The 24,146-nt window shown below is 35.0% G+C and overlaps 1 protein-coding gene across 1 annotated transcript in view; it reads left to right on the forward strand.

Moving 5' to 3' along the window:
- SLC39A10 (solute carrier family 39 member 10) overlaps positions 1-23,737 on the forward strand; it is a 36,817-nt gene extending 13,080 nt beyond the window's left edge. The window contains exons 4-9 of the mRNA XM_068969180.1: positions 1,440-1,628; positions 6,604-6,724; positions 7,933-8,301; positions 9,396-9,476; positions 17,858-18,048; positions 23,377-23,737. Coding sequence (XP_068825281.1) covers positions 1,440-1,628; positions 6,604-6,724; positions 7,933-8,301; positions 9,396-9,476; positions 17,858-18,048; positions 23,377-23,535 — 1,110 coding nt within the window. The 3' untranslated portion in view covers positions 23,536-23,737. The remainder of the gene's footprint in view (positions 1-1,439; positions 1,629-6,603; positions 6,725-7,932; positions 8,302-9,395; positions 9,477-17,857; positions 18,049-23,376) is intronic.
- The last annotated feature ends 409 nt before the right edge of the window (positions 23,738-24,146 follow it).

Here is a 24,146-nt window from a genome sequence, read left to right on the forward strand (position 1 = left end):
CAGTTGGTGCAGTGGTAAAGAATCCATCTGCCAATGCAGAAGACGCAAGAGACGCGGGTTCCATCCCTGGGTAGGGAAGATCCCCTGGAGGAGGAAATGGCAACTCACTCCAGTATTCTTGCCTGAAAAGTCCCACAGACAGCAGAGCCTGGTGGGCTAAGAGTCAGACCTGACCGAGCACTTGTACAGGCACATGCACCACACTCCTATTCCCTTGCTTACCAACCTTTTAAAAGGCTTATCACCAGTTAATAATGTTTAAACCAGTATTACTGCCTGTCCTTCAGATTATGAAAACAACAGAGCTTTTTTGTTTTCTGAATGTAAAATTATAGATTTGAATATTTATGTTCTCATCTCTTCCCTTCTGGAGTATTTGGGAGACAGTATTGTATTTCTGTGTTGTGTACACCTGTTCTTCCTTTCTGCACTCCTGATTGAGAATTCCCAATCTAGTGTCTAGAACAATGTATGGCATTGCCTTTTAAAAAATTAATATTAAGACTGTGAATGTGCATTTTTTTTGGCTATTGATTCATTATATATAACTTACTTTCCCATTTATTTTAACCCCTTGCCTGCCCTTTCTCCCCAGCCACCAAGCATAGCAACAGTCTGCTTCAGAACTGGGCCAATAGTTGAAGTGCAAACAATGTTTAAGTGCTATTTAACTTATTTATTTTCTTAAGTGTTAATTAAATGAAGCTATTACCTTTTGTAATGGTCTTATCTTCTTTAAGAGGTTTAGCAACCTCTTCTGTTGACCACTTGCAAATAAGGAAAGAATGTAAATAAATGTTACAAAGAGGGAAAATACTGAGGACCAGTTCTCTTTTACATTCTCTAAGATTAATATGATAGAACTTAAATGTTTTGCAGTTTTAAAAGAGCTTTGTTTCTGTATACATGTTTATTTTTGCTAAAGATTTAAAATGTAGAAAATTAAACGCATGTTTAAGTATATACTTCTGCTCATGTTCAACAGTATACACAGATATAACATCTCATCACTTCTTTGAAATAATAAAGAAAAGTATTATAAAAATTAGCTTAAGAGAAAGTTAGATTATAGGGAGTTAGAAATGGTTACCTGCTGGTGAATTAATCTATTTTAGTTTTACAGATAATAAGTCTTATATCTGGGTCATATTTACTTCAGTTTACAAAGGACCCATCATTCCCTCTATTCTTACTCCTGGATTGATTCTCTCACTATAGGATGTATTAATATCTTAACCCTGATAGCTGTTTGAAATTTTTGGTCTTTGTTTTAGAGTTACCATGAAGTGTAGTACAGGCCACTGAGTATAACAGAATTAAATGGAAGACTACTTATATTCAAGTGATGTAACAAGGGATTGTTTTTCTTTTCTGGAGATTATGTTCACAAAGTAGCATTGAATTACTGGTTTAGAAGCTTTTCTTATTCTCATTAATAGTCTCAGGGCGGACATGATCACAGTCATCAACATGCACACGGGCATGGACATTCTCATGGACATGAATCTAAGAAGTTTCTGGAAGAATATGATGCTGTATTGAAAGGACTCGTTGCTCTAGGAGGCATTTACTTATTATTTATCATTGAACATTGCATTAGAATGTTTAAGCACTACAAACAGCAAAGGGTAAGTATTTTTTAATTATTTGTTTTCTGAAAGGTAGAACTCAAAAACCTTTATTTTGGGGGAGGCCTTGTGTTTTTTCTTAATCATGGTGTTGGTATGTATTAAATATCATTGAATAGACTGTCTTCAGAGGAAAAACTGATCTTTGCCAGTTTTTTTTGTCATTACATTTGTTTTAGCATTTATAATCAAGCTATAGGAGTCCAGTTTCAGTTAATTTTGTGTTGCTTCTTATCTAGTTAACTTAAATAGTTTGGAAAAATACTGGCCAATTTATGCTTACTAAAAATGCAAAAATATATAAATAGTCTAATTGGTCTTCATAGGTAATATTTTCAAGTATTAGAGGCTTCCATTGACATATCTTTTAATGAAAATGTTTTCACACAACAAATTTCTATACCAGAAATGCCTTGCCAGTGGTGTAAGTAAGTACTAGAGGTAAGAAGAATTTAGATTCAGAAGGCTTTGTAGGAAGAAAATATTAATGAAATTAAGGATTTGGTGGTTCATGCAAAGTAACAAAACACTTCGGAGATGGTACTTGGACTATTGATTAAATGCCCTGTTTGTCATGAACTGTCTTTTGGGTCACATTTAGTAGAATAAGACAAATATCTAAAAGAATTTTTCCCAGAAGAAAATAAGATACTGTCATTCATTATGATTTACACACTTCCTGTTCACATCTGTCTCTAAGGGTCTTCTTGAATACATCTCATTAACATGATTGTGATATTGATACTGATTGTTTTCAGTATATTTTGTTTAAGTAAATCCTAGAGGACATTTTTAGAAAGCTTCACAAAATAACAAGTTAGAAAACTTTTACATTTTCTTAGTTAGCTACAAATATTAAAAAAAAAATCTTCAAGAACAGTGGATAGTCATTGTCGTCGTAATATATACAGTCCACTGTTATAATAGAACTTTAATGCTGTTTTTTTACAGATATATTCTTGTTTGTGTATGTATGTGTTTTGTATATATCCTCTTGGGACATATGGCTTAGAATAGAACTCTGAACTGGGATTCAGGAAGAGTGATTCTATTTCTTGTCTAGCCACAAACTAGCTCTGAAACTTTGACTCATCCATCATGATTTCCAGTTGTTATTAAATGCATGGGGAAATAAATTCTACTTCTCATCTGTATTTTCATATCATATTCCAAGTAGTGTATTTAATTTTAATGGCCATATTTTAGTCAGGGCATTGTATTTAATTGCTTCCAGAGATTTGATCAAGATGGTGCATTCAGTGAAGTGTTTTCTCAGGAATGGTCAAAGGACTTCTGAAGGATCAACTTAGAGAAGAGTGAAAAGATTTAACAGCATTTGGCTTGTGAAGGGCCACGTGAAAGGTCATGTGGATAGGTGAAGAATTGACAATGGTGGGAGGGATGCCAAGGTAAAATTGACTGGAAGGAAATGAATCAGAGATTACTGCAGGATTTTTAGAGGAGAGGTGAAGAGGTCTTGAGTCATGGCATGGGGAAGAGAATGTGATTAAGATAATTATTTAAATGAGAGAATCTAGAAGTTGATTAGATAAACAATTTAAAGTCCCTCTCTGTAAATAACAAATTTAGAACACAATACAAATTGCAGGGTTCTTAAAAAGTTGTGGAATTACTGTGGGGCTCTAATTTTCTTCAATTGTGTGTACTAACACTGATGCAAAGAAACAGGAAAACAATAGAATGGGAAAGACTAGAGATCTCTTCAAGAAAATTAGAGACACCAAGGGAACATTTCATGCAAAGATGGGCACAGTAAAGGACAGAGATGGTATGGACCTGACAGAAGCAGAAGATATTAAGAAGAGGTAGCAAGAATATACAGAAGAACTATACAAAAGAGATCTTTATGACTCAGATAACCATGATGGTGCGATCACTCACCTAGAGCCAGACATCCTGGAATGTGAAGTCAAATGGGCCTTAGGAAGCATCACTAGGAACAAGCAAGTGCGGGTGATGGACTTCCAGCTGAGCTATTTCAAATCCTAAAAGATGATGCTGTGAAAGTGCTGCACTCAATATGCCAGCAAATTTGGAAAACTCAGCAGTGGCCAGAGGACTGGAAAAGGTCACTGTTCATTCCAATCCCAAAGAAAGGCACTGCCAAAGAATGTTCAAACTACTGCACAACTCTCACATGCTAGTAAAGTAATGCTCAAAATTCTCCAAGCCAGGCTTCAGCAATACGTGAACCATGAAATGTAGTCCTTTAAGATATAGTTCAAAGTAAATAAATTTTTATAATTTAATCTTGAACTCGTTTTGAACCTAGACTTACTGACAAAATTGAACACATTTGTGTAAAGCAAACTGATGCATGAGAAGAGAATTGTCAAAACATGGCAATTTTTTGTATATTTGAAATTGTGGGAAGTAAAAATCTGAAAAGTATACCATTCTCTACGTGGCATTCTAAATGTAATAGTAAGGAATTCTTCAAGTATACCAAAGAAGAGAGTCTAGGTAGATAAATCAGTTCTCCTCCTCTATGATAAATAGGACAATAAGTAACCTAAGATGAAAAAGTATATAGTGTTTTTTGAAGAAAGGTAATTAGTGATACTTGAGTAGAACAGACATTTGTTGTTCTGTGTAGATGAATCAACTATTGCAAGGAAGCTTTCAGAAAACAAGTTAAGTAACATACCAGATGCTGACTGGTTTCAGCAAGTTTGGACTTTAAGGGTAGTCACTTGGCAAGTTTTTAGGAAAGTCGACAGTCAGAAACAAAGCAGTTAAACAGACTCCCAGCTGGTGTTTTACTTTCTATATCTGTCTCATTGACTTTTGTACTGTTGTCTCCTCCTTCCTTTTTTCTTTTCTTCATCTCATGTTAAAGCTGCTGTTTCTTTTCTTCTCTTTAGGGTGTCTCCGTATTACTTTCTTTTGAACATTTTCTGTTTCCTCAGTTTCTATTATCTACTGCTATGAAGCAGAACAACCCCAAGCCCCCAAAATAGGCAGGATTCAGTGGGACAGTTCTTTTGCTTCACACTGTGTCAGCTTGAGTGACTCATTCAAACTCCTCTGGTCTGGGTTGACTAGGGCAGTTCAGGGCTGGAAAGGTCTCAGAATGCCTCAGTCTGTTTCTGCATCTTGGTACTCCTCCACATGGCCTCTCTTCAGAGTCTAGACTGAGCCTCTTTATAGCATAGTAGGCAAATTCCCTGAGGAAAACGCAAAGGTGCCAGGCTTATCTCACACTAGGTCAGAACCGGCACAGAATCACCTCTGTTGGATTCTGTTTGGTCAAACCAAGTCAAAAGACCTGTGAAAATTTAGGGACAAGGAATTCAGTTCAGTTCAGACACTCAGTCGTGTCCGACTCTTTGCGACCCCATGAAGCACAGCACACCAGGCCTCCCTGTCCATCACCAACTCCTGGAGCTTACCCAAACTCATGTCCATGAGATCCAACCATCTCATCCTCTGTCGTCCCCTTCTCCTCCTGCCCTCAATCTTTCCTATCATCACGGTCTTTTCAAATGAGTCAGCTCTTCGCGTCAGGTGGCCAAAGTATTGGAGTTTCAGCTTCAACATCAGTCCTTCCAATGAACACCCAGGACTGATCTCCTTTAGGATGGATTGGTTGGATCTCCTCACAGTCCAAGGGACTCTCAAAAGTCTTCTCCAACACCACACTTCAAAAGCATCAATTCTTTGGGGCTCAGCTTTCTTTATAGTCCAACTCTCACATCCATATGTGACTACTGGAAAAACCATAGCCTTGACTCAACGGACCTTTGTTGACAAAGTAATGCCTCTGCTTTTTAATATGCTGTCTAGGTTGGTCATAACTTTCCTTCCAAGGAGTAAGCATTGTTTAATTTCATGGCTGCAGTCACCATCTGCAGTGATTTTGGACCCCAAAATATAAAGTCAGCCACTGTTTCCCCATCTATTTGCCATGAAGTAATGGGACCGGATGCCATGATCTTAGTTTTCTGAATAGATTCCACCATAAGGTTCCTTATGGATGGAAAAGAATACTTATACAGGGAGAAAAGAAATTGATGGTGACCATCTTTTGGAGACTCTACTGCACGTTCAGTCAGCTGTAACAAATCTACTTATGCAGCAGTTAGAAGACTTAAACATCTGAAACATAGTTCAGAGCCTATAAGCAAAACCAGAAAGGATTTACTTTCATTCTGTTCTAAAATAGTTATTTGCTTTTTAAAAAATGAACATTGATTAGAAGTATAAATTTAAGTCAGAAGAGTTGTTAGTGATAGACTGATGAGAAGCCAGACTATCAAGAGAGAATGTGGGGAAATTCAAAACTAAACAATGAAATATAACAGACTTTATTAGAGAACAGATTAAATGAGAAAGGAAAGTTGTCTTTATTGCAAAGCTGTTAAGTCAGTAGTAATTAATTGGTCATTTTCATATATCACCTCATTTAATCCTTGTAAGAATCTCATTTTCATTTTATAGATGAATATTTTTAGGGTCAATAAATTTAACTTGTCCACGTGTCATAAAGGTAAACTGTAGACTTAGGATTTTAATTCAAGTTTGTCTCTATTATTGTCACATATAGGGGAAAGTGGCATTGTGATAAATACAGAAAGAAATTCAAAGGAATAAGCTTTCATTTTTTAAAATTTCCTATTCCTACACAGTATTAAATGAGAGCAATATTACATATATATCACACATTTTGTTTGGGTTGCACATAATAATACAGTACTCTTCTTTTACCCTATTTTTATCTTGGAAGTATATGAATTAGACCATTTAGTTGAATATTTGAAAAGAAACATGCAACTTTAGTTATAGTTTTCATCTGGTTAGATCTTTTGATTAATTTCTAAAAGTTTTTTCTCCTTTTCTAAATATTTTATAAAATTACCACCATTTATTCCCATAGATGTTAACAGTGAATATTGTAGCTAATTGTGCCTGCAGATTTAATGCTTATACCAGATTTTTCTTTTTTTTTTTTCAGGGAAAACAGAAATGGTTCATGAAGCAGAACACAGAAGAATCGGCTATTGGAAGGAAGCTTTCAGATCATAAGTTAAATAATACACCAGATGCTGACTGGCTTCAGCTCAAGCCTCTTGCCGGTAGACAACAGTTCTGACTAAAGAGAAACCTTTAAAATATAAAAATTGAAATTTTGCATCTAAACTGTACCTGTGTTGTTTGAAATTTGTCTTTGTGGCTTCTCTAATATTAGTTTCTTTTATTTCCTTATGTGTCTCAACTGATTTTGTTCATGTTATGATTATTTTCAGCCTTATTTATTATACTGGGATATAGGGCCAATTCATTATATTACCAGGCAAGGAAGATATTGCACTTTTTACTTTACAGAAAAAAAAAAAGAAAACATCTTTAAATTAGTGTTTTATTTCTTGGTAAGGCAAAAATCTCTGTGCCCTCCATATATGATTGTTTTCATGTGAGAAAATGAGAGTAGACCTTTGTACTTAAAGGAGGGTGATTATGTACATAAAAATCTCTGCTCCTCCATTCATCTATTGTGTTTTGTATTGATGCAATGATGAGGTAGCTTACAATTTTCAGGAAAACCTAATATTTAACTATAATTTTTCCCATTTGTGAACTTATGTTTTCCCCTGAATATTACTAATGATTTTCTTTAGAAGAGACAGCCTAGATATTAACTGTAGACTCTACCCCAAAATATGTTTTGTGAAGCAAATCTTTGTTACTTTTGTAAAGTAGATGAGAGGCCAACTTTCATTTAAAAAAAATGTGACAGATGTTATCACTTATGGGTTTTTAAACTTCATTTTCATAATGATCTTGAAATGATCTTGTTCAGATATGTAAAGCACCCAGAGGATGCAAGTGATTTAAATTTTCTTTGTTTTCTTAAATGATAAGAGAAAGTTAGAGTGGGTAAACTTTAAGGTTCCTTTGTTCTCTGAAAAATTATGGGTTTATTTTGTTACCATGGGAATTCTATAGTAACTTTCTACTTTTATTTTCAACTGTTGGTGATATGCTCCTTAAGCTTCACATGTCTTCATGAGTGCCAGTTTCTATCCTCTCTTTGTCTGCTGTTGATTTCAGTTCCCTTCATTTACTTCATCTGATTCATCTTTTAGACTCCCAAAACCCCAGTTTATGTGTATGCATATGTGTATTTCCTTATTTATTTGTCTTTTAATATCTGTTTAGGAATTATAAAAGACTTTCACCTAGGAATTGTTCATTACACTGCTATTTTGTCTGGGTTTAAATTAAGCTAATATGCATTCATGTACTTGTTAATAAAGCATATCCTTTGCCATTATAAATATAGGAACTGATGACTCGGTTGTTTCTGAAGATCGACTTAATGAAACTGAACTGACTGATTTAGAAGGCCAGCAAGAATCCCCTCCTAAAAATTACCTTCATATAGAAGAGGAGAAAATCATGGACCATTCTCACAGTGATGGAATGCATGCCATTCATGAGCACGACCTCCATGCTACTGCACATAACCACCATGATGAGAGTAAAACTGTGCTGAGGAAGCATAATCATCAGTGGCACCACAAACATTCTCATCATTCACATGGTCCCTGTCATTCTGGATCAGATCTGAAAGAAACAGGAATAGCTAATATCGCTTGGATGGTAATCATGGGAGATGGCATCCACAATTTCAGTGATGGGTTAGCAATTGGTAAGTAGGCTTAAAACTTAGGTTATAATTTGTTATTCCTTAAGACAATTTTCTGTTTTCCACTGTTTTAGTACTAATCTTGGAGCTTAACAAGTATACTGTCATTTGGCTTTTCCAAAGGTGATGTCAGTGTCTTTGGTAAGTCTACTTGGGGGCATAAAGGTATACTTTCAGTGGGTTTTTCTTTGAACATGTAAACACATGTCTGCAGTATACTTCTTTAGTAACTTGATTTCTTATTGAAGGGATAGTTACCATATTGAAAAAGCTACCTTAACATATTTTCAAATACCTTCATTTATACATTTCTGAATAAGAACAAATGAATTTGAATCTTGGGTTTAAAATTTTTTTTATACTTTAAAAAGTGAAGAAAAATTTTACAATGATAAAAATCCATTATATCAAATCCAAACATATATTAGAATCTTGTTAATATAAACTGATGTTACCAGTTTAGGAGAACATTAAATGTGATCAATACATAATTTTCTTTTGAGATCCAGACTATTAAATAATTATTCAGAAGTAGACTGGTTTCTTTCAGGAGAGATCATATTTTTGAAGCTTCAGTGGCTGTCATCATTAACGAGTAAAGAATTTTATAAGTAGTAGCAAACGCATGTATACCTCTGATTTCAGTATTCAGGGCCATCTGACAAATAATAATTTATACCATCCATGCTCTAGACCTAGAAAAATGTGGATATGGATACTTTTAAATATTTGAATATCTATAAATATTAGTTTGCAAGAACAAGTGCAGTTAAAGACTTACATGACTTAAAATTGAGGTCAGAGGTTGAAACACTAAAACTGTTACTACTCTGATGCTGTGAGTGAATTAGACGATTACACAAATAAAGAATTTAATTCAATAGGGAATATTTATTTCATTGATTAGCTTTCTCTGGTTGTCACATACCTGTTGTACTTCACTCTCTGTGTTCAAAAACTATAGTATATGAGATTAGTGAGTCACTCATACATTATGAAATTAGGTAAAAGAGAATGCACCTGCCATTATGAATGAAAATAGAAAAAGAGAAGATCAGTAAATGTCACTTGGATTTTTTCCACCCCCCCAACCTTAGGAGCAGCTTTCAGTGCTGGATTGACGGGAGGAATCAGTACTTCTATAGCTGTCTTCTGTCATGAACTGCCACATGAATTAGGTAACAAGATCTTAAAATTTATCAGATTTCATCAAATGTAAGAGTTAATATAAATGCATCTAAATTTTAGAGATGTTAAAACATAAAAAATGGCTGATGGCAAGTATTCAGTGTCATCATTCTCTTATTTACTGAAATTTTTGTTAATGTGCTTCCAAAAGTGTATATTGTTTTTTATGTATTTTTATTTTATGTAAACAATACCGTTATAGCCCACTGTTTCTTAACTTATTTACTAATCAGTATATTTTTAACTCCATGAATTAATTTAATGTTTCTGCCTAGTACTTGAAGGTGTGTATTTACCACATTTTTACATGCTTAGCACCCAGTAGTTGGATACCATGTATCCTTTAAATTCCTGCCACCACAGATAATGGTGCATTGAACATCTGTAGACTTGATGCTGAGAGACCCTTGTGAGAACATCTAATGGGGTATATACCTGGGAACAAAACTGATGGATCCTAAGATATGCATGCCTCAGAGTATCATATCACTGTGGAGAATGACCAAACTAGTGTCCTCTCTAGCAGTAATAACTGAGAATTCCTTTGTTTCTACATCCCTAGTAACACTTAGCATTAACTCTCTAATTTTTGCCAATTTATAAGGTGTACAGTTATATTTCTTTATTGTATTAATAGGCATTTTTTGATCCAGCAATTGTTTTTTAAATTTCTCTTCTTATGTTTTGGTTTCCTCCTATAAATTGAAAAATGGAAGAAAAAATATGAACATATATTCACATAGAAAATATGAGGGATATGAAGGCGACATAAATTTGGAAGAAAAAAAATGCATCTCTGGAGTATCCAAGGAATTTCTTCTGTGCCCTTTCTTCTGACTGAAATGTCTATCATTTTGACGGTTTATCTTGATTGGTAGTACACTGATTGGCTCACTTTGAGTAGAATTAACTTATATAATTTTCTTAATTCCTAACTGCTCATATAAATTAAAAAAGATCTCTTACTGCTTACTTGATGCTTATTCTTTAAGACTTGATTCCTTATAGTTTTATTTACCTTGTCAACCTTGGGCATATAATTACATATCTTGTTTATGTCCCATAATCCTTTATCCAGACCCTTCATTGTCTTTTCCTTGGGCATTTTCCATAGGGAGTACTTATAGTTCTGGTTTCATTCTGTTCCAGTGTGTCTTAGATACTTATTGTCTTGACATATGTCGATGTTACTATGTGACTAGATGTGACTTGCTTATTTAATCAGAATCTTTCAGTCCCCTTCCTTTACATGTAAAATAAAAGCTGAGAGTCATTAATGTTCCTTTCAGTGACCTTCACATCTGGCTTCTACCTACCTTTTCAGCCTCACTCACTGAATTGCTGTTACTTGTTTTCAACTTCACCCAAACACAGTTCATCAAACCTGCACTCTGGGTGCCTGACCTGTTTCCTTGCTCATTCCCTCCTAACTGGCTTGTCCTGCTAGGTCTGTCCCTAGTGTAGCATGTTAACTCTTTTTTCCTCTAACTTCAGTACTGCCCTCCAGTACACCATGCCTCAGGTTTATCTTTCCTCTAAACTTTATCACTTACTTTCTCTAGGTCCTTCTTTTAATGTTTAGTGTATTTCCCTTTTAGATATCCTATCTTCTTATAATGTAGGTTTTTTGTGTGCAGATATTACATCTTACATTGTGAGATATTATATCTCACAGTTACATTTAACTGCCTTCCTATGCTAGTAAGAGAATGATGTACCAAATAACTTCCTTGCATTTCAGTAGCAACACAAATCAAGACTGTCAGTTTTTATATATAAGAAACATTGCCTAATTGTTTTAACCCTTTTTTTTTTTTTAAGTTTGCTTAGTAATAAACTTGGATAGTCACACACACACATCCATAGTACGCCAGGAAAGCCTTCAGCTTCCTTCCTACCCACCCACTACCCCCTAAAAGGAATATGTCAGGCCACTTTATGATTAAGTATGGTTATACTGAATTCTCCTTGACCCACTTGCCATGCTCCATTTCAGCACAGAATTGACAGCAGAGACTTTGGAAATGAGGGATGGTTGCCTTCCTGTCACTTACTCCTTTTTTCCCCCTGTACTTTCTTATTGAAGGAGTGACACACAATGATAACTACACATAAAACAAATGTAGTACCTAGCTTATTGGCTAAGTAAGCCCTTGCTTGATAGCCAGTGCAGAGTTCTGGTGAAACCCTGAGCCAAGACACCTCAGTGAAATATTGAGACTCCAAATCTCTACTTGTTCTACCCTACAAACCAGGGATTAAGATGTGACTATTTGGGGCTTTCCTGGTGGCTCAGACAGTAAAGAATCTGCTTGCAATGCAGGGGGCCCAGGTTTGATCCTGAGTCGGGAAGATCTCCTGGAGAAGGGAATGGTTGCCCACTCTGGTATTCTTGCCTGGGAAATCCCATGGACAGAGGAGCCTGGTTGGCTACAGTCCATGGGGTCACAAAAGGTTGGACACGACTGAGCGACTAACATTATTGCTCTTACATTGCTGTAAGAGGAAACTCCAGTCCAGATGTACATGCAGGAGAGGAGTGAGACATGAAAAAGTATGTTTTCCCCCAATGCCTTGTGCTAAGTTGACAAACTGCCCCATGCTAGTTGCCTAAGCTCCTGGAAAAGGAAGATCATAAAGAAATGACCCAGCTTCCTCCTCTGGAGTGGGCCTGAAGGGCTTTGGCTTTTTTTTTTTATCCATCTACAATGTGGAGGTAGCCTAAAGGAAGTTTTTACCTTTAAGACACAGTAATGAGCACTTTGGTAAAACAGGGCCAGATATATGTCTCTACTATGATTAGATTAACCATGCTTATTTGGAGAACAGAATGTAGAGAGAGGCATAGAAGCTTCTTAGTCAGAATTCCTAGGCAAGGAGAAAAACCAGTCCCTTTGAGGCTGCGACAGACACTAGGCAGGTGGATAGGGACAAGTTCTCTTTCCACTTAGCAGTTTAAGATGTTGGCAAAGCAGCCTAATATGTCACATTCTAGGATACTTTGATATAAAACTTGTTTTTTCCTAGCTAAATTTTTGATTATGAATTCTTAAAACTATTCTTAGATTTTTATACTAAAGTGATACCCTAAGGGGAAAAACATGTACAGTTGACCGTTGAACAACGTGGGTTTGAACTGTGGTGGTCAATGTACGTGCAGAATTTTTTTACTATAGTATATGAAAGTGAAGTGAAAGTTAATTTCTCATTCATTTCCAACTCTTTGGGATCCCCTGGACTGTAGCCTGCCCAGCTCCTCTGTCCATAGGATTCTCCAGGCAAGAGTACTAGAGTGGGTTGCCATTTCCTTCTCCAGGGGATCTTTCCTACCCAAGGATCAAACCCGGGTCTCCTGCATTGCAGACAGATTCTTTACCAACTGAGCCACTGAGGAAGCCCAAGTTATTCAACTTATACAACTGCCAAGCATCTGTCTCAGCCTCCAAGGGACTGGTTTTTCTCCTTGCCTAGGAATTCTGACTCAGAAGCTTCTATGCCTCTCTCTACATTCTGTTCTTCTCCAAATAAGTATGAGTGGATAATCTAATCAGTAGATGCCCTGTTTTACCAAAGTGCCCATTACTGTGTCTTAAAGGTCTATAGTATATACCACAGTATTACACGATTTGCAGTTGGTTGAATCTGCACATGTGGAATAGAGTATATGGAGGACTGACTATTAAGTCATACACAGATTTTCGACTGGGCCCCTGCATTGTTCAAGAGTCACTTACATTCTAGTACCTTGGAGACTGATCCTCAGTCCACTCAGTAATTCCAAATTTTGATGTTCCTCTTCTGAACAGATTTCTGTTTCTCTAATTGTGTTCCAGATAGGGCTTTTTTGTGTTTGGGAATGTGATATGAAAAAAACATGTACTTTTAAACCTTAGAATAATATAAGGAGGTCCCCTGTAAGAGGTGTGCAGAAATTGAAGCCATCAGAGGAAACAGAAAACCCAGATTTCTCATTTCATGTTTGCTGTGGTGTATGGTAATGAATATGAGATTACCTGATTTATTACTCTTTCTTCTGTTTTTGCCAAACTTGTGTAGCTGAATTTAAGTAAGTTGCAATATTATTCTTTTGCATTCTTTCCACTTTTTTCTACCCTTTCCATAAGGAGCTATATTTGAAACATTTGAAAAATAATTTATAAGAAAACCTATATAAGAATGTTTAAAGGGGAAGTGAGGTTGAGGATAATCCAAAAAGGTAGATGATCCAAACTCTTTTCTTGACATTGACCAATGTTTTAACTTAAGGAAATAACATTTTGATAAATAAATGTAGCTGTGTTGCTAACACATTATTGACTGGAGATGTATTAATGCCACAGGAGTTAGTTTTTTTAAAAATCCCTGGTTAATAATGTGTTAAGACTCAGCTTAGAGTGGCTGTCTATAATGCTGTCTATTTTTTCCTTCCTTCTTATGAGTATTAAGAATTAAATAAATTCAAAATAAGATACTCATAATGTGCTAAATTGTCCAGGGAAAATTGAACATTCACTGTTTAGACTTATACATCTGTATACATGCATTAATTAAAACAAAAAGAACCTTACAGTATATACTTAAAAAACTCAAAGATTTCATATTAGCAGATATTAACATAATTATAACATTGGATTGCATTAATATAACAGCTTTGGTAGGCACACCTCATTCTTTGTGCTAATGATATCCATTGTCAGCAGAAAGGAAAGAATATTGATTTGTAATCAATATTCAGTGTAAATTCCAGCTGAGGATTCCTTTATTTTTCAAATGTTTATATAGGTTCTTACTGAGAAGGGTAGAAAAATATGCAGATAACTTTGAGGAAATTATAACCTGAGATAAGAGTAGGACAAAGATAGATTCTTAAATGATTCATCATGATATAAAAACATCATATAAAAGTCATTTATACTGCTATATACTAGCATTGAACAATTAGAAATTGAAATTTTTAAAAAGTAATGTTCACAGTAACACCAAAAAATACAAAATACTTTGGTTAAATCTAACAAAATCTACAATAGAATCTGTATGCTGAAAACTGCAATTTGCCAACAAAAGAAATCAGAGGAAACTTAAATGAAGATCTATTGTAAGTTTATGGACCAAAAGACTTTGCATTTCTAAGATACTAATTCTACCTATAGATTCAGTAGATTCTCAATTGAAATCTGAATAGAGTATTTTGGAGATAAATGAATTTTTTACAAAAACTTTCATGGAAAGGGAAAGGAATGGCCAGAAGAATTTTAAAAAGTAAACCAAGGCTAAATTTAAGACTTATTGTAAATCCACAATAATCAAAACAATTTATATTGGTTAAAAAATAGGTACAAAAATCAGTGGAACCAGGTATAGAATCCACACACATATAGCAACTTATTTGCAACAAAAGTGCAAAGGAAATTCCATGTAGAATGAATAGTTCAACAAATGTTTCTGCAATAATTGGATATCTAGTTGCAAAAAAAATCCTCCTACCATAGACAAAAATTAAAAATGGATCATTGATCTAAATGAAAAAAATTTTAAATATAAATGAAGTTTAGAAGAAAACACAGACAATCTTGTGTATTTTGGATTAAGCAAGTTTTTCGTATATACAATGCCAAAAACATCTCTACTAAGCTTCCCTGGTGGCTCAGAGGTTAAACCGTCTGCCTCCAATGCGGGAGACCTGGGTTCGATCCCTGGGTCGGGAAGATCCCCTGGAGAAGGAAATGGCAACCCACTCCAGTATTCTTGCCTGGAGAATCCCATGGACTGAGGAGCCTGGTGGGCTGCAGTCCACGGGGTCACAAAGAGTTGGACACGACTGAGTGACTTTACTTACTTACTTTAAGGAAAAAAGTAATAAAGTAGACTTCCTAAAAAGTAAAAACTCTACACAACACAAAAGACACTTAAAGAGAATGAAGAGACAAGCCAAAGACTAGGAATAAGTATTCGGAAAATATATATCTGACCAAAATCTTTTGGGATGTTTAAAGATCTCTCAACTCAGTAATAAGAAAACCAACAATTCAACAATTTTTAAAAAATGGGTAAAATACTTGAACAGGCATTTCACTAAAGAAGTTATGCAGATAACAGATAAACACATGAGAATTCAGTACTGGATTTATCATTGTGGGCTGGAAAGGATCAGGAGCAACCAGAACTCCCATAAATTGCTGCCAGAAATCCCACTCCTAGGTATCTACATACAGGAGACAAAAATTTTGGTTGATACAAAAATCTATTTATGAATGTGTATAGTGGCTTTATTCACAATTACCAAAAAATTGGAAACAACCGAAATGTCTTTAAGCTACTGAAGGGATAAATAAGCTATTGTTCATCTATGCAATATTACTTAGTGGTAAAAAGCCATGATTTTCTGATACAAATTGTAACATGGATGAATCTTACATCATGCTAAGTGGGAAAAAAAAAACAGACTCAAAGGACTACATAATATATGTGATGTTCTGGGGAAGACAAAACTGTAGGGACAGAAAGCAGATCACTAGAAGTGAGGGGCCTAAGGAAATTTTGGGGTTTGGGCAGGTAAAGAAACAGAGTCTGATAGTTATGTTTACATAATATATATACTTTTTTAAAATACATACTTTTGTCAAAACTCAACATCAAAAAAGGGGAGGATTATATATGTAAGTTATCTTAATTTTAAAAAGTATTAACTAAATATCTCATCTGGAATCTTGTGTAGTTAATTCTTGCTGTTTGGTGGTTATTCAGGGATGAAAGTAATCATCTTCCCACCCAGTACTATCAGGAAGGCATCAGAATTGATGTTTGTACTTTAGATACTTTGGTTCAATGAGTATTCAGTAATGCTCCTTTAAAAATTCTATTTGAAATTATAAAAGGAAACATATTTTATAACCTAAAAGTCACTTCTGTAGTCTCATTTTATATTACCTAAACCCTGCTAAATGAAATTGTCCCTTTAACACAATAGATGGGTGAATTATTGAAAGTGTGGTGAGGAACTTTGTAGAGGAAGAAGTTAGGGAACTCTTTGCTTAGAGGAAGCTGAGGAAGAAAGCCCAGAGGAACTTAAAACTCTAGAGAAGAGATAAAAACTGACATTGACTCCAGGTCTCAGCAGGAGAATTAAGTATTTAAGATGAGAGAGAGAAGATATAGGATGTATAGTAATATTAGGTGGAAACTGGAGAATGGCAGTTTAGAAGCCATTGGTAGGTAATCTCCTCGATTGTATTCTTTCCGAATAATGTTGCAGGAGTAGTTTATAGCATTTCATTAGAACATGGAAAATAATGCCTTGCACTAAGTTCTTTGTTGTTAACTTCTACTTATCTATTATAAATGAGAATCATGTAATCATAGCTTAAAAAACACACACACCCACCTAGCTCATGTGCTTTTAGTCATGTAAGATACCTTCTCATGGGAAAGAAACAGCCCTCAGTATTCTGTATAGTAACTTGCATCTACTGAACATTCAGTAATTGACTGGATGTTTGTATATTTAGTAGCTAAAACAAAAAAAATTTACAATTAATGAAACTATTGCTTTTGACCCTTTAGCTTCAAGACTTAGTTCTAGCAACATTTTGCCCTTCTAGTAATGTCTCTCTAATCAATATTTAATCCTTTTTTTAGCAGCTTTAGACAGATGAGTGAGAAAAGTCTTTTTATTCTTTTTACATTTTTAGGACTTTCAGAATTAAGATTTAACTTTTCTTTTGGAATAAAGAAAACATAAATGTAAACTGCATACAATATACTTAGAACCTGTTAACCTCTGTTCTTACTTAGCCCATTTCCCTTAGAGAGGGCAGAGATCAGAGTAGAGAGCTTTATTTGTTGCTCACAAAAAGTGCTGTGGTGAAGTTCTTTTTTCTTACATCTTTTTGGTGTTCTGTAAAATTTTCATTTCAGTTATCAAGTAACATTGACCTTGCTTTTTGATATACAGTTCTTTGAATTTTAACATGTATATAGATTTGTGTCACTGCTACCACCATCAAGGATAACAGTTCCATCATCTCAACAAACCCCTTCATGCTGTCCCTGTGTAGTCACATCCCTTTTCTATCCTTGCCCTTTGGTGACCCCAAGTGCTCTTCATCACTGTCGTTTTATCTTTTTGAGAATATCATATAATGGAATCATATATAACCTTCCAGACTCTCTTTCAGCATGATGCCTTTGGGATTCACCCAAGGTTTTACATGTATTAAGGTTTAAAAAGTAAAATAAAATTTCATTATAAAATTTCAGTTATAAAGATATATCTTTTTATGTCATTCTTAATTTTGTTTTTTTTGTTGGTGTTTTCCTGAATTTGTAAGTAAAATCCTGTGGTTTTAAAACTTACTTTATGTCTTAACTGCAGGTGATTTTGCAGTTCTTCTTAAAGCAGGCATGACTGTAAAGCAAGCAATTGTATACAACCTCCTCTCTGCCATGATGGCTTACATAGGCATGCTCATAGGCACAGCTGTTGGTCAATATGCCAATAACATCACACTTTGGATCTTTGCAATCACTGCAGGCATGTTCCTCTACGTAGCCTTGGTGGATATGGTAAGACAGCTTATTTTATATTTTTGTTCTTATACTAAACCTGTAAATAGAATGAACTTCCAAAAATGGGAAGAACTCTTTGGATGTAGTTTGAAAGACTAATAAATATAACCCATTTTAAAGACATGTGATATCTTAAGTAATCTATTAAGAAAAGACATTTAAGTAGGAGGATTCCTTCTTTGGCAACCAGTTATCTTGAAAATTTTTTGATCAAATAATATTACTATTCAAAGTAACCATCAATAATATATAAAGGTATAATTACTATAGTACTTTGAAGGTTTTGTAATATTGGGGTGGAAGTGTTTTTTTATGGTTAACAAAATAATTCTTTGAGCTTGCTTAATAGCAAATAGGAAGGAAGTACTATATCTCTCCAGCCTTCTGCAGAAAATGGTTTATATTGCAAGGGGTTTATGTAATTGCCCTTATTTCTAACTTCAGTTTAAAGTTAATAAATCTGTAACACTAATTAGTTTAATTTTACTTTTATATCCTAAATATGTTAGGCAGTGTGTTTGCAGAATAATTTGGTTAATTTCTGTTTTTAACTAGATAACTGTGTTCACTTTTCTACCTAGTAGACTCTTAGATAGTCTCGTTTCAGTTATATAACCTAAATTTTTAATTACAGAATATTTATTATAGCAAGTTTGGAAAATAAGAAAAAATAATTTTTATTTTATATCCAGAAGCAGCCATTTACCTCCTCTCTCCTTAAGCCTCTAACACCTCACTTAATGTCCTCATGTTTAGCTGATGACCTTACCTCCTATTTCATGGAGAACACTGAAGCCACTGAGACAACTTCCCACTAGTTCCCGTCACCATTTCTATTCATTTCCTGTGTCAATGCTTTTGTCCCTGTTACTATGAAAAAACGTCTGTGTTCCTAGCTAGATCCAGCTCCTTCAAACTGTTCTCTAGATCTTATCTATCCCCTCTCTAACCCAACTCCCTTAAATTTCTCCCTTTTTCCTGCATCATTTATTTTTCCCTCCTGCTGGATCATTCCTATCAGTATATAAACCTCATGTTACTTTTCCTATCTTAAAAAGTTAGGGTGGAAGAGGATCTTTTTAAATTCCAGTTTCAGTTTTAGCTACTGCCCTATTTATTATTCTCCTTCCCAGTTGTAGCAATTACCCATTCTTGCTTTTTAATTCTCTTCTCTCATGAGTCTAGCTCATTAGGTTTTCTCCTTGAGTGCTCTGCCAGGTTACTTTGTCAGATCTACCATTCACCAGAGCATTGCTAAATCCGCTGGTCACCCACCCTGTTCGTCTTCATTTCACTTTTCCTAACAGTAACAGTAGCATTTGGCTGTTGATCATCCTCTTCTCTTTGGAATGTTTCCCTGGCCATTGGCTTCTGTACCACCACTATTTCCTGAATTCCCATGTTTCTGGCCTTTTCTTAGTGTTTTGCTAGATTTTCTTCTCTTCCCTTACCTCTGAATGTTGATGAAAGTCCTCTCAGTAATCTTACCTGGTCTCATGGCTAAAGTCTCATGGCTTTAAGTATTTATTGGCTGATAATTTCTAACTTTGCAACCCTCTCCAATATTCTTGCCTGGAAAACCCTGTGGACCGAGGAGCCTGATAGGCTACAGCCCATGAGATCACAAAAAGTCAGGCACGACTGAGCGACTGAGCACACACATACAATGAGAGTGTATCACATCACATTTTTTGTGCTTCTCTGGTGGCTCAGACAGTCAAGAATTGGCCTGCAATGCAGAAGACCCAGGTTTGATCCCTGAGTTGGGAAGATTCCCTGGGGAAGGGAATGGCTACCTGCTCCAGTATTCTTGCCTGCAGAATTCCATGGACAGAGAAGTCTGGTGGGCTACAGTTCATGGGATCACAAAGAGTTGGACATGACTGAGTGACTTAACACATTCACTTCCTTGACATCTTTAGCCCAGGCCATTTCCTTAACTCCAGATTAGCATTATCTACCAGCTAACCTGAGTATCTAAAAGGTGTTATAAACTTAATATATTCAGAAACCAGCTCTTGATATTTGCCAACCCTACTCCTTACACCAGCACTTCCTTGAGAATCCTCCATCTATTTTTTTAAAAAAATCCTCCATCTATTAACGATAACTTTTTTCTTCTTCTTTATTCTTTCTCAGATCAAAACCTTGAGTATCTCTCTTTGACTCTCTTCTTTCTGTCCCTTCCTCATATACTGGGGCTCCATCTCCTCAGCACCTATACTCCAATCTCATTCCAGGCACCATCATCTCTTTTTAACTGTTCTCCCTGCTTTTTTGCTCTTGTCCTAGCCACCACACTCTATATCTATCACCACACCTTGGGTAACCTTTTTTTTTCAACTGATCCTTGTAAGATTAGATTAGATCATATCACTTGTGAGCTTCAAACCCTTCAGTGGTTTTCCATCTCATTAAAGCAGAAGCACAGAGTTCTTGTTTTGATCTTCAAGGTTTTTTATCTTCTTGTTTCTTCTCCCTTTCCATCCCTAATTTTCCTAACATTACCTCACTTCTGCTCCCCCAGGAGGCACACTCTGCCTCAGGGTCCTGGCTCTCGCTGATTACTCCTGTGGAATATTTTCCTGAGACATTCTCCTGGCCAGTTCCCTTACTTCTTGAGGCACCCTATCTAAAATTTCAGTCTCCACACCAACATTTCACATCCTGTATTCCTACTTTACTTTTTCTCATTTGCACTTGTATCTAAATTTACTAATAACACACTGAACATTTTATTTATTTATTGAGTTCATTTTGTGCCCCATTAGGCAATCAGTTCTTGAAAGGCAGGCATTTTTATAATATTTCAATTACTGCTGGAGATGTATAATTCATAATTAATTGAATGAAGAGTGAATGAGCTAATTCTTATACTAGAGAGCTAAACTTGTAAAAAGAACAAGAGTGTCATTATAGTAAGGAATTAATAGTCTAATGAAGAAGAAAAGTAGCCATCAATTACAATCCTTTGGATGCATGTTATGATAGACTGATGTACCATGTTTGTGGAATTAGAGTCTAGCTAAAAAATTGGGAAATAAAATTAGGCAAGTTTTTCTGGAATAGGAAATTTGAGCCAAGTATTTAAAAAAGGTAGAAGAGTTTATCAGAATCAAGAGGAAAGGGCATATAAGAAATAACATAATTTCTTTTACCAGTCAGTCTACTTCTGGGACTATATTCTGAGGAAATAAGATGATTATTGCTAATAAAGCAAGCAAATAAAAATGAATCATATTTCATAAAATACTTTTTGCAGAGTAGTTATAATGTCTCAATTGAAAACACCTAAGTGTTCTAAAAGACAGGGACAAACTATCCACATATATTTTAGGACTCATTTAGGACATATATTAGGTAATATATCTACAGTGTCATTAATTAGGTAGTTGGTGATGAGATCATGAGTCACACAATTTGCCATGCTAAAAAGATTAGTCTATCTTATGAATTTTGGGAGACCATTAAAAGGTTTAAGCAACAATGACAGACATTATCTCATTTTTGTTTTATAAAGACCACTTTAGCTAGAAGGAGGAAGTTTATATTGATTTATATAGTCATTAAGTAAGATAGCATCAATACCAGTAGTTTTATTTTTAGACAGATAACAAGTTGGAAGTTTCTGGTTTTTTGGAAGCTTTGGATAGCGCCTGTTTATCAACAAGCACTGTTGCATGTGAACACCTGTGATCTACAAGTAGGTACTGACTGGCTCTTAACAGTGCTTATGACAGACAATATTGGCATTAGCATTCAGGACAGAATTGAGTGTGAGGAAGGCACTATGGTGCCTCTTGTTGATATGTGCACATGTCTAAAGGGAATATTTCTGTGAAACGTATATTGTTTATCCTTAAATACTAAGGAAAGTTAAAAGTTTTTGTAACCATAAAATCTTGGGGAAAAAGTTTTTGTAACAATAAAAGTAGTCTTCTTTCTAAAATGATAGGTAAGAACCTGCCAGTTTTAGTCTTAATCTAGGGGTTGGCAAACTTTCTGTAAAAGAAACAATAAAAAATATTTAAACTCTGTGGACCATATAGTGTCTGTCACAGTTATCCACCTCTGACATTTATAATGGTCTCTACTACTTAATTCTGCTGGATAAGAACAGTAACCTCCATTAGCATACACTACTGCACAGACTTCTTTAAACCGAACAGATAACCAGCGTGAAGTAGTTCTTAGATAGGACTCTCAGGAGATTGTTAAATGTACTGTAGCACTGTCAAAGCATGGTAATTGGATTAATTGTACTCATTATTTAATAATGAATAATGATATTTCTTCCTTGTAGACATTATGTACTTAACACTGCATTTCTCCTCCCTAAACCCCAGAGTACCAAGATACTGTTTGGAGTAAAAGCTTAGTGTCAAATAGAGTAGCATATCAGTGTCCTGTAGATATTCACTGCAAGCTTGAAAAACAAACAACAAACAAAAATGAATATGAAAATTGGAAATAGTTCTTTTTAAATTTTGATTATGTTTGGGTGGGAAGAATGTATGCTTATAATCACATACATTCATCCTTCAGCAAATCCTTTTTACTTAGACACATTAAAGATTTTAGTTTTATACTTTTCTATGGATTATTTTTAAATGTGGTATATGCTTGTGCTTTAGAAGCTGAACTATACTTTTCAGTGCACTGTGCCTTTAAAGATATTGGAAACTTTCAAATTTTAAAAATGTTATCACTGTTAGGAAAATAGAATACATTGTGAAGATAGCCTGCATAACTTGGTAGTACTGCTGCACAGCCTTGATACAATATTTCTGTCTATCATTAGAAGAAAAATAATGGCTTTTAAGAGCATAGAGGTATCAATTTTGGAATTGTCTTGTTACTTTGTATCCTTGGTGAAATGTTCAGTTGGAAATGAGAATTTAGATGGAAAAGGGTGAATAAATGATAGTTTTGAATGAAATAGCCCCCAAAGGAATCTTACTTTCTCAGTGAGCTTAAGATATATCAGTAAGTGTGGGAATTATAGTGTTCTTTTCTGAGTTTCATTGGCAAAACTGCTAAAGTTTTATACTTTAGCAGAAATGTTGGTAGACAGTAAAACTTTTAAAAAGTAACTAATACATATATGATGTGTTCTGTTGGGAGGTGAGGAGGGCACAGATTTAGTGTTTATTTAGTACATAGCTAGAGCATAAAATTTCTAAGTGTTTGACTAAAATATGGTTAGCACCATGTTCAAAATTATTAGTAGTTATACTTTAGTCACTAACTTTCTTAAGTAGGAAAATGTTTTCAAAAATGAGATTATACAAAGTTGTTTTAAAATATTTTAAAAATATTTTTTAGCTTCCAGAAATGTTGCATGGTGATGGTGACAATGAAGAACATGGCTTCTGTCCAGTGGGGCAATTCATTCTTCAGAATTTAGGATTGCTGTTTGGATTTGCCATTATGCTGGTAATTGCCCTCTATGAAGACAAAATTGTGTTTGACCTCCAGTTTTGACCATTCCCAGCAATCACTGCTGATGATGAGAATGTTACCATGCAGCTTTGCATCTGTTCCTTGTACTGTAAGCACGTTGCTCAAAGAAAAGTCAGTGGCTTGCACTACTTACAAGTTCATAGATTTGAGCCTAACCACAAAGACCAGTGCTCAGTACTGTTTTCCCTGCATGAAGGGGTCTTTTAAAAATATAAAACTTGTGATAAAGAAAGGAGAAAATGGGACTCCATGAACCAATGTTGATATAGGTTTGATTAAGACTTTTTATAAAGAAATAATCATATAAAAAACACTAAAGTAGTCTCTATTAGTAGAAACTTCTGTGGCTATGCAGAAATAGAAATTGAACCAAAAAGAAAAAAAATCACTTAAACTTTAAAAATATTTTAAATGGACTTCGGGCAGACTTTTCTTTGTGCTAAAAGTGAATTGTAGTGTCCTTTAATTCAGCTACATATGGTAATAGGGATCAACATGACACAGCTTTGAAGCTGCATAAGGTAGGACTGTAGCACCTAGAGGAAAGCTCAGGCTGCATTAGAGTATGGATTTAGCATTGGGAAAAGGCCCTTATTCTTTGAATCTAGAGTTACTATTTTTGTATATATTTG

Source organism: Capricornis sumatraensis, chromosome 3 (assembly GCF_032405125.1).
Source record: "Capricornis sumatraensis isolate serow.1 chromosome 3, serow.2, whole genome shotgun sequence".
NCBI lineage: Eukaryota > Metazoa > Chordata > Mammalia > Artiodactyla > Bovidae > Capricornis > Capricornis sumatraensis.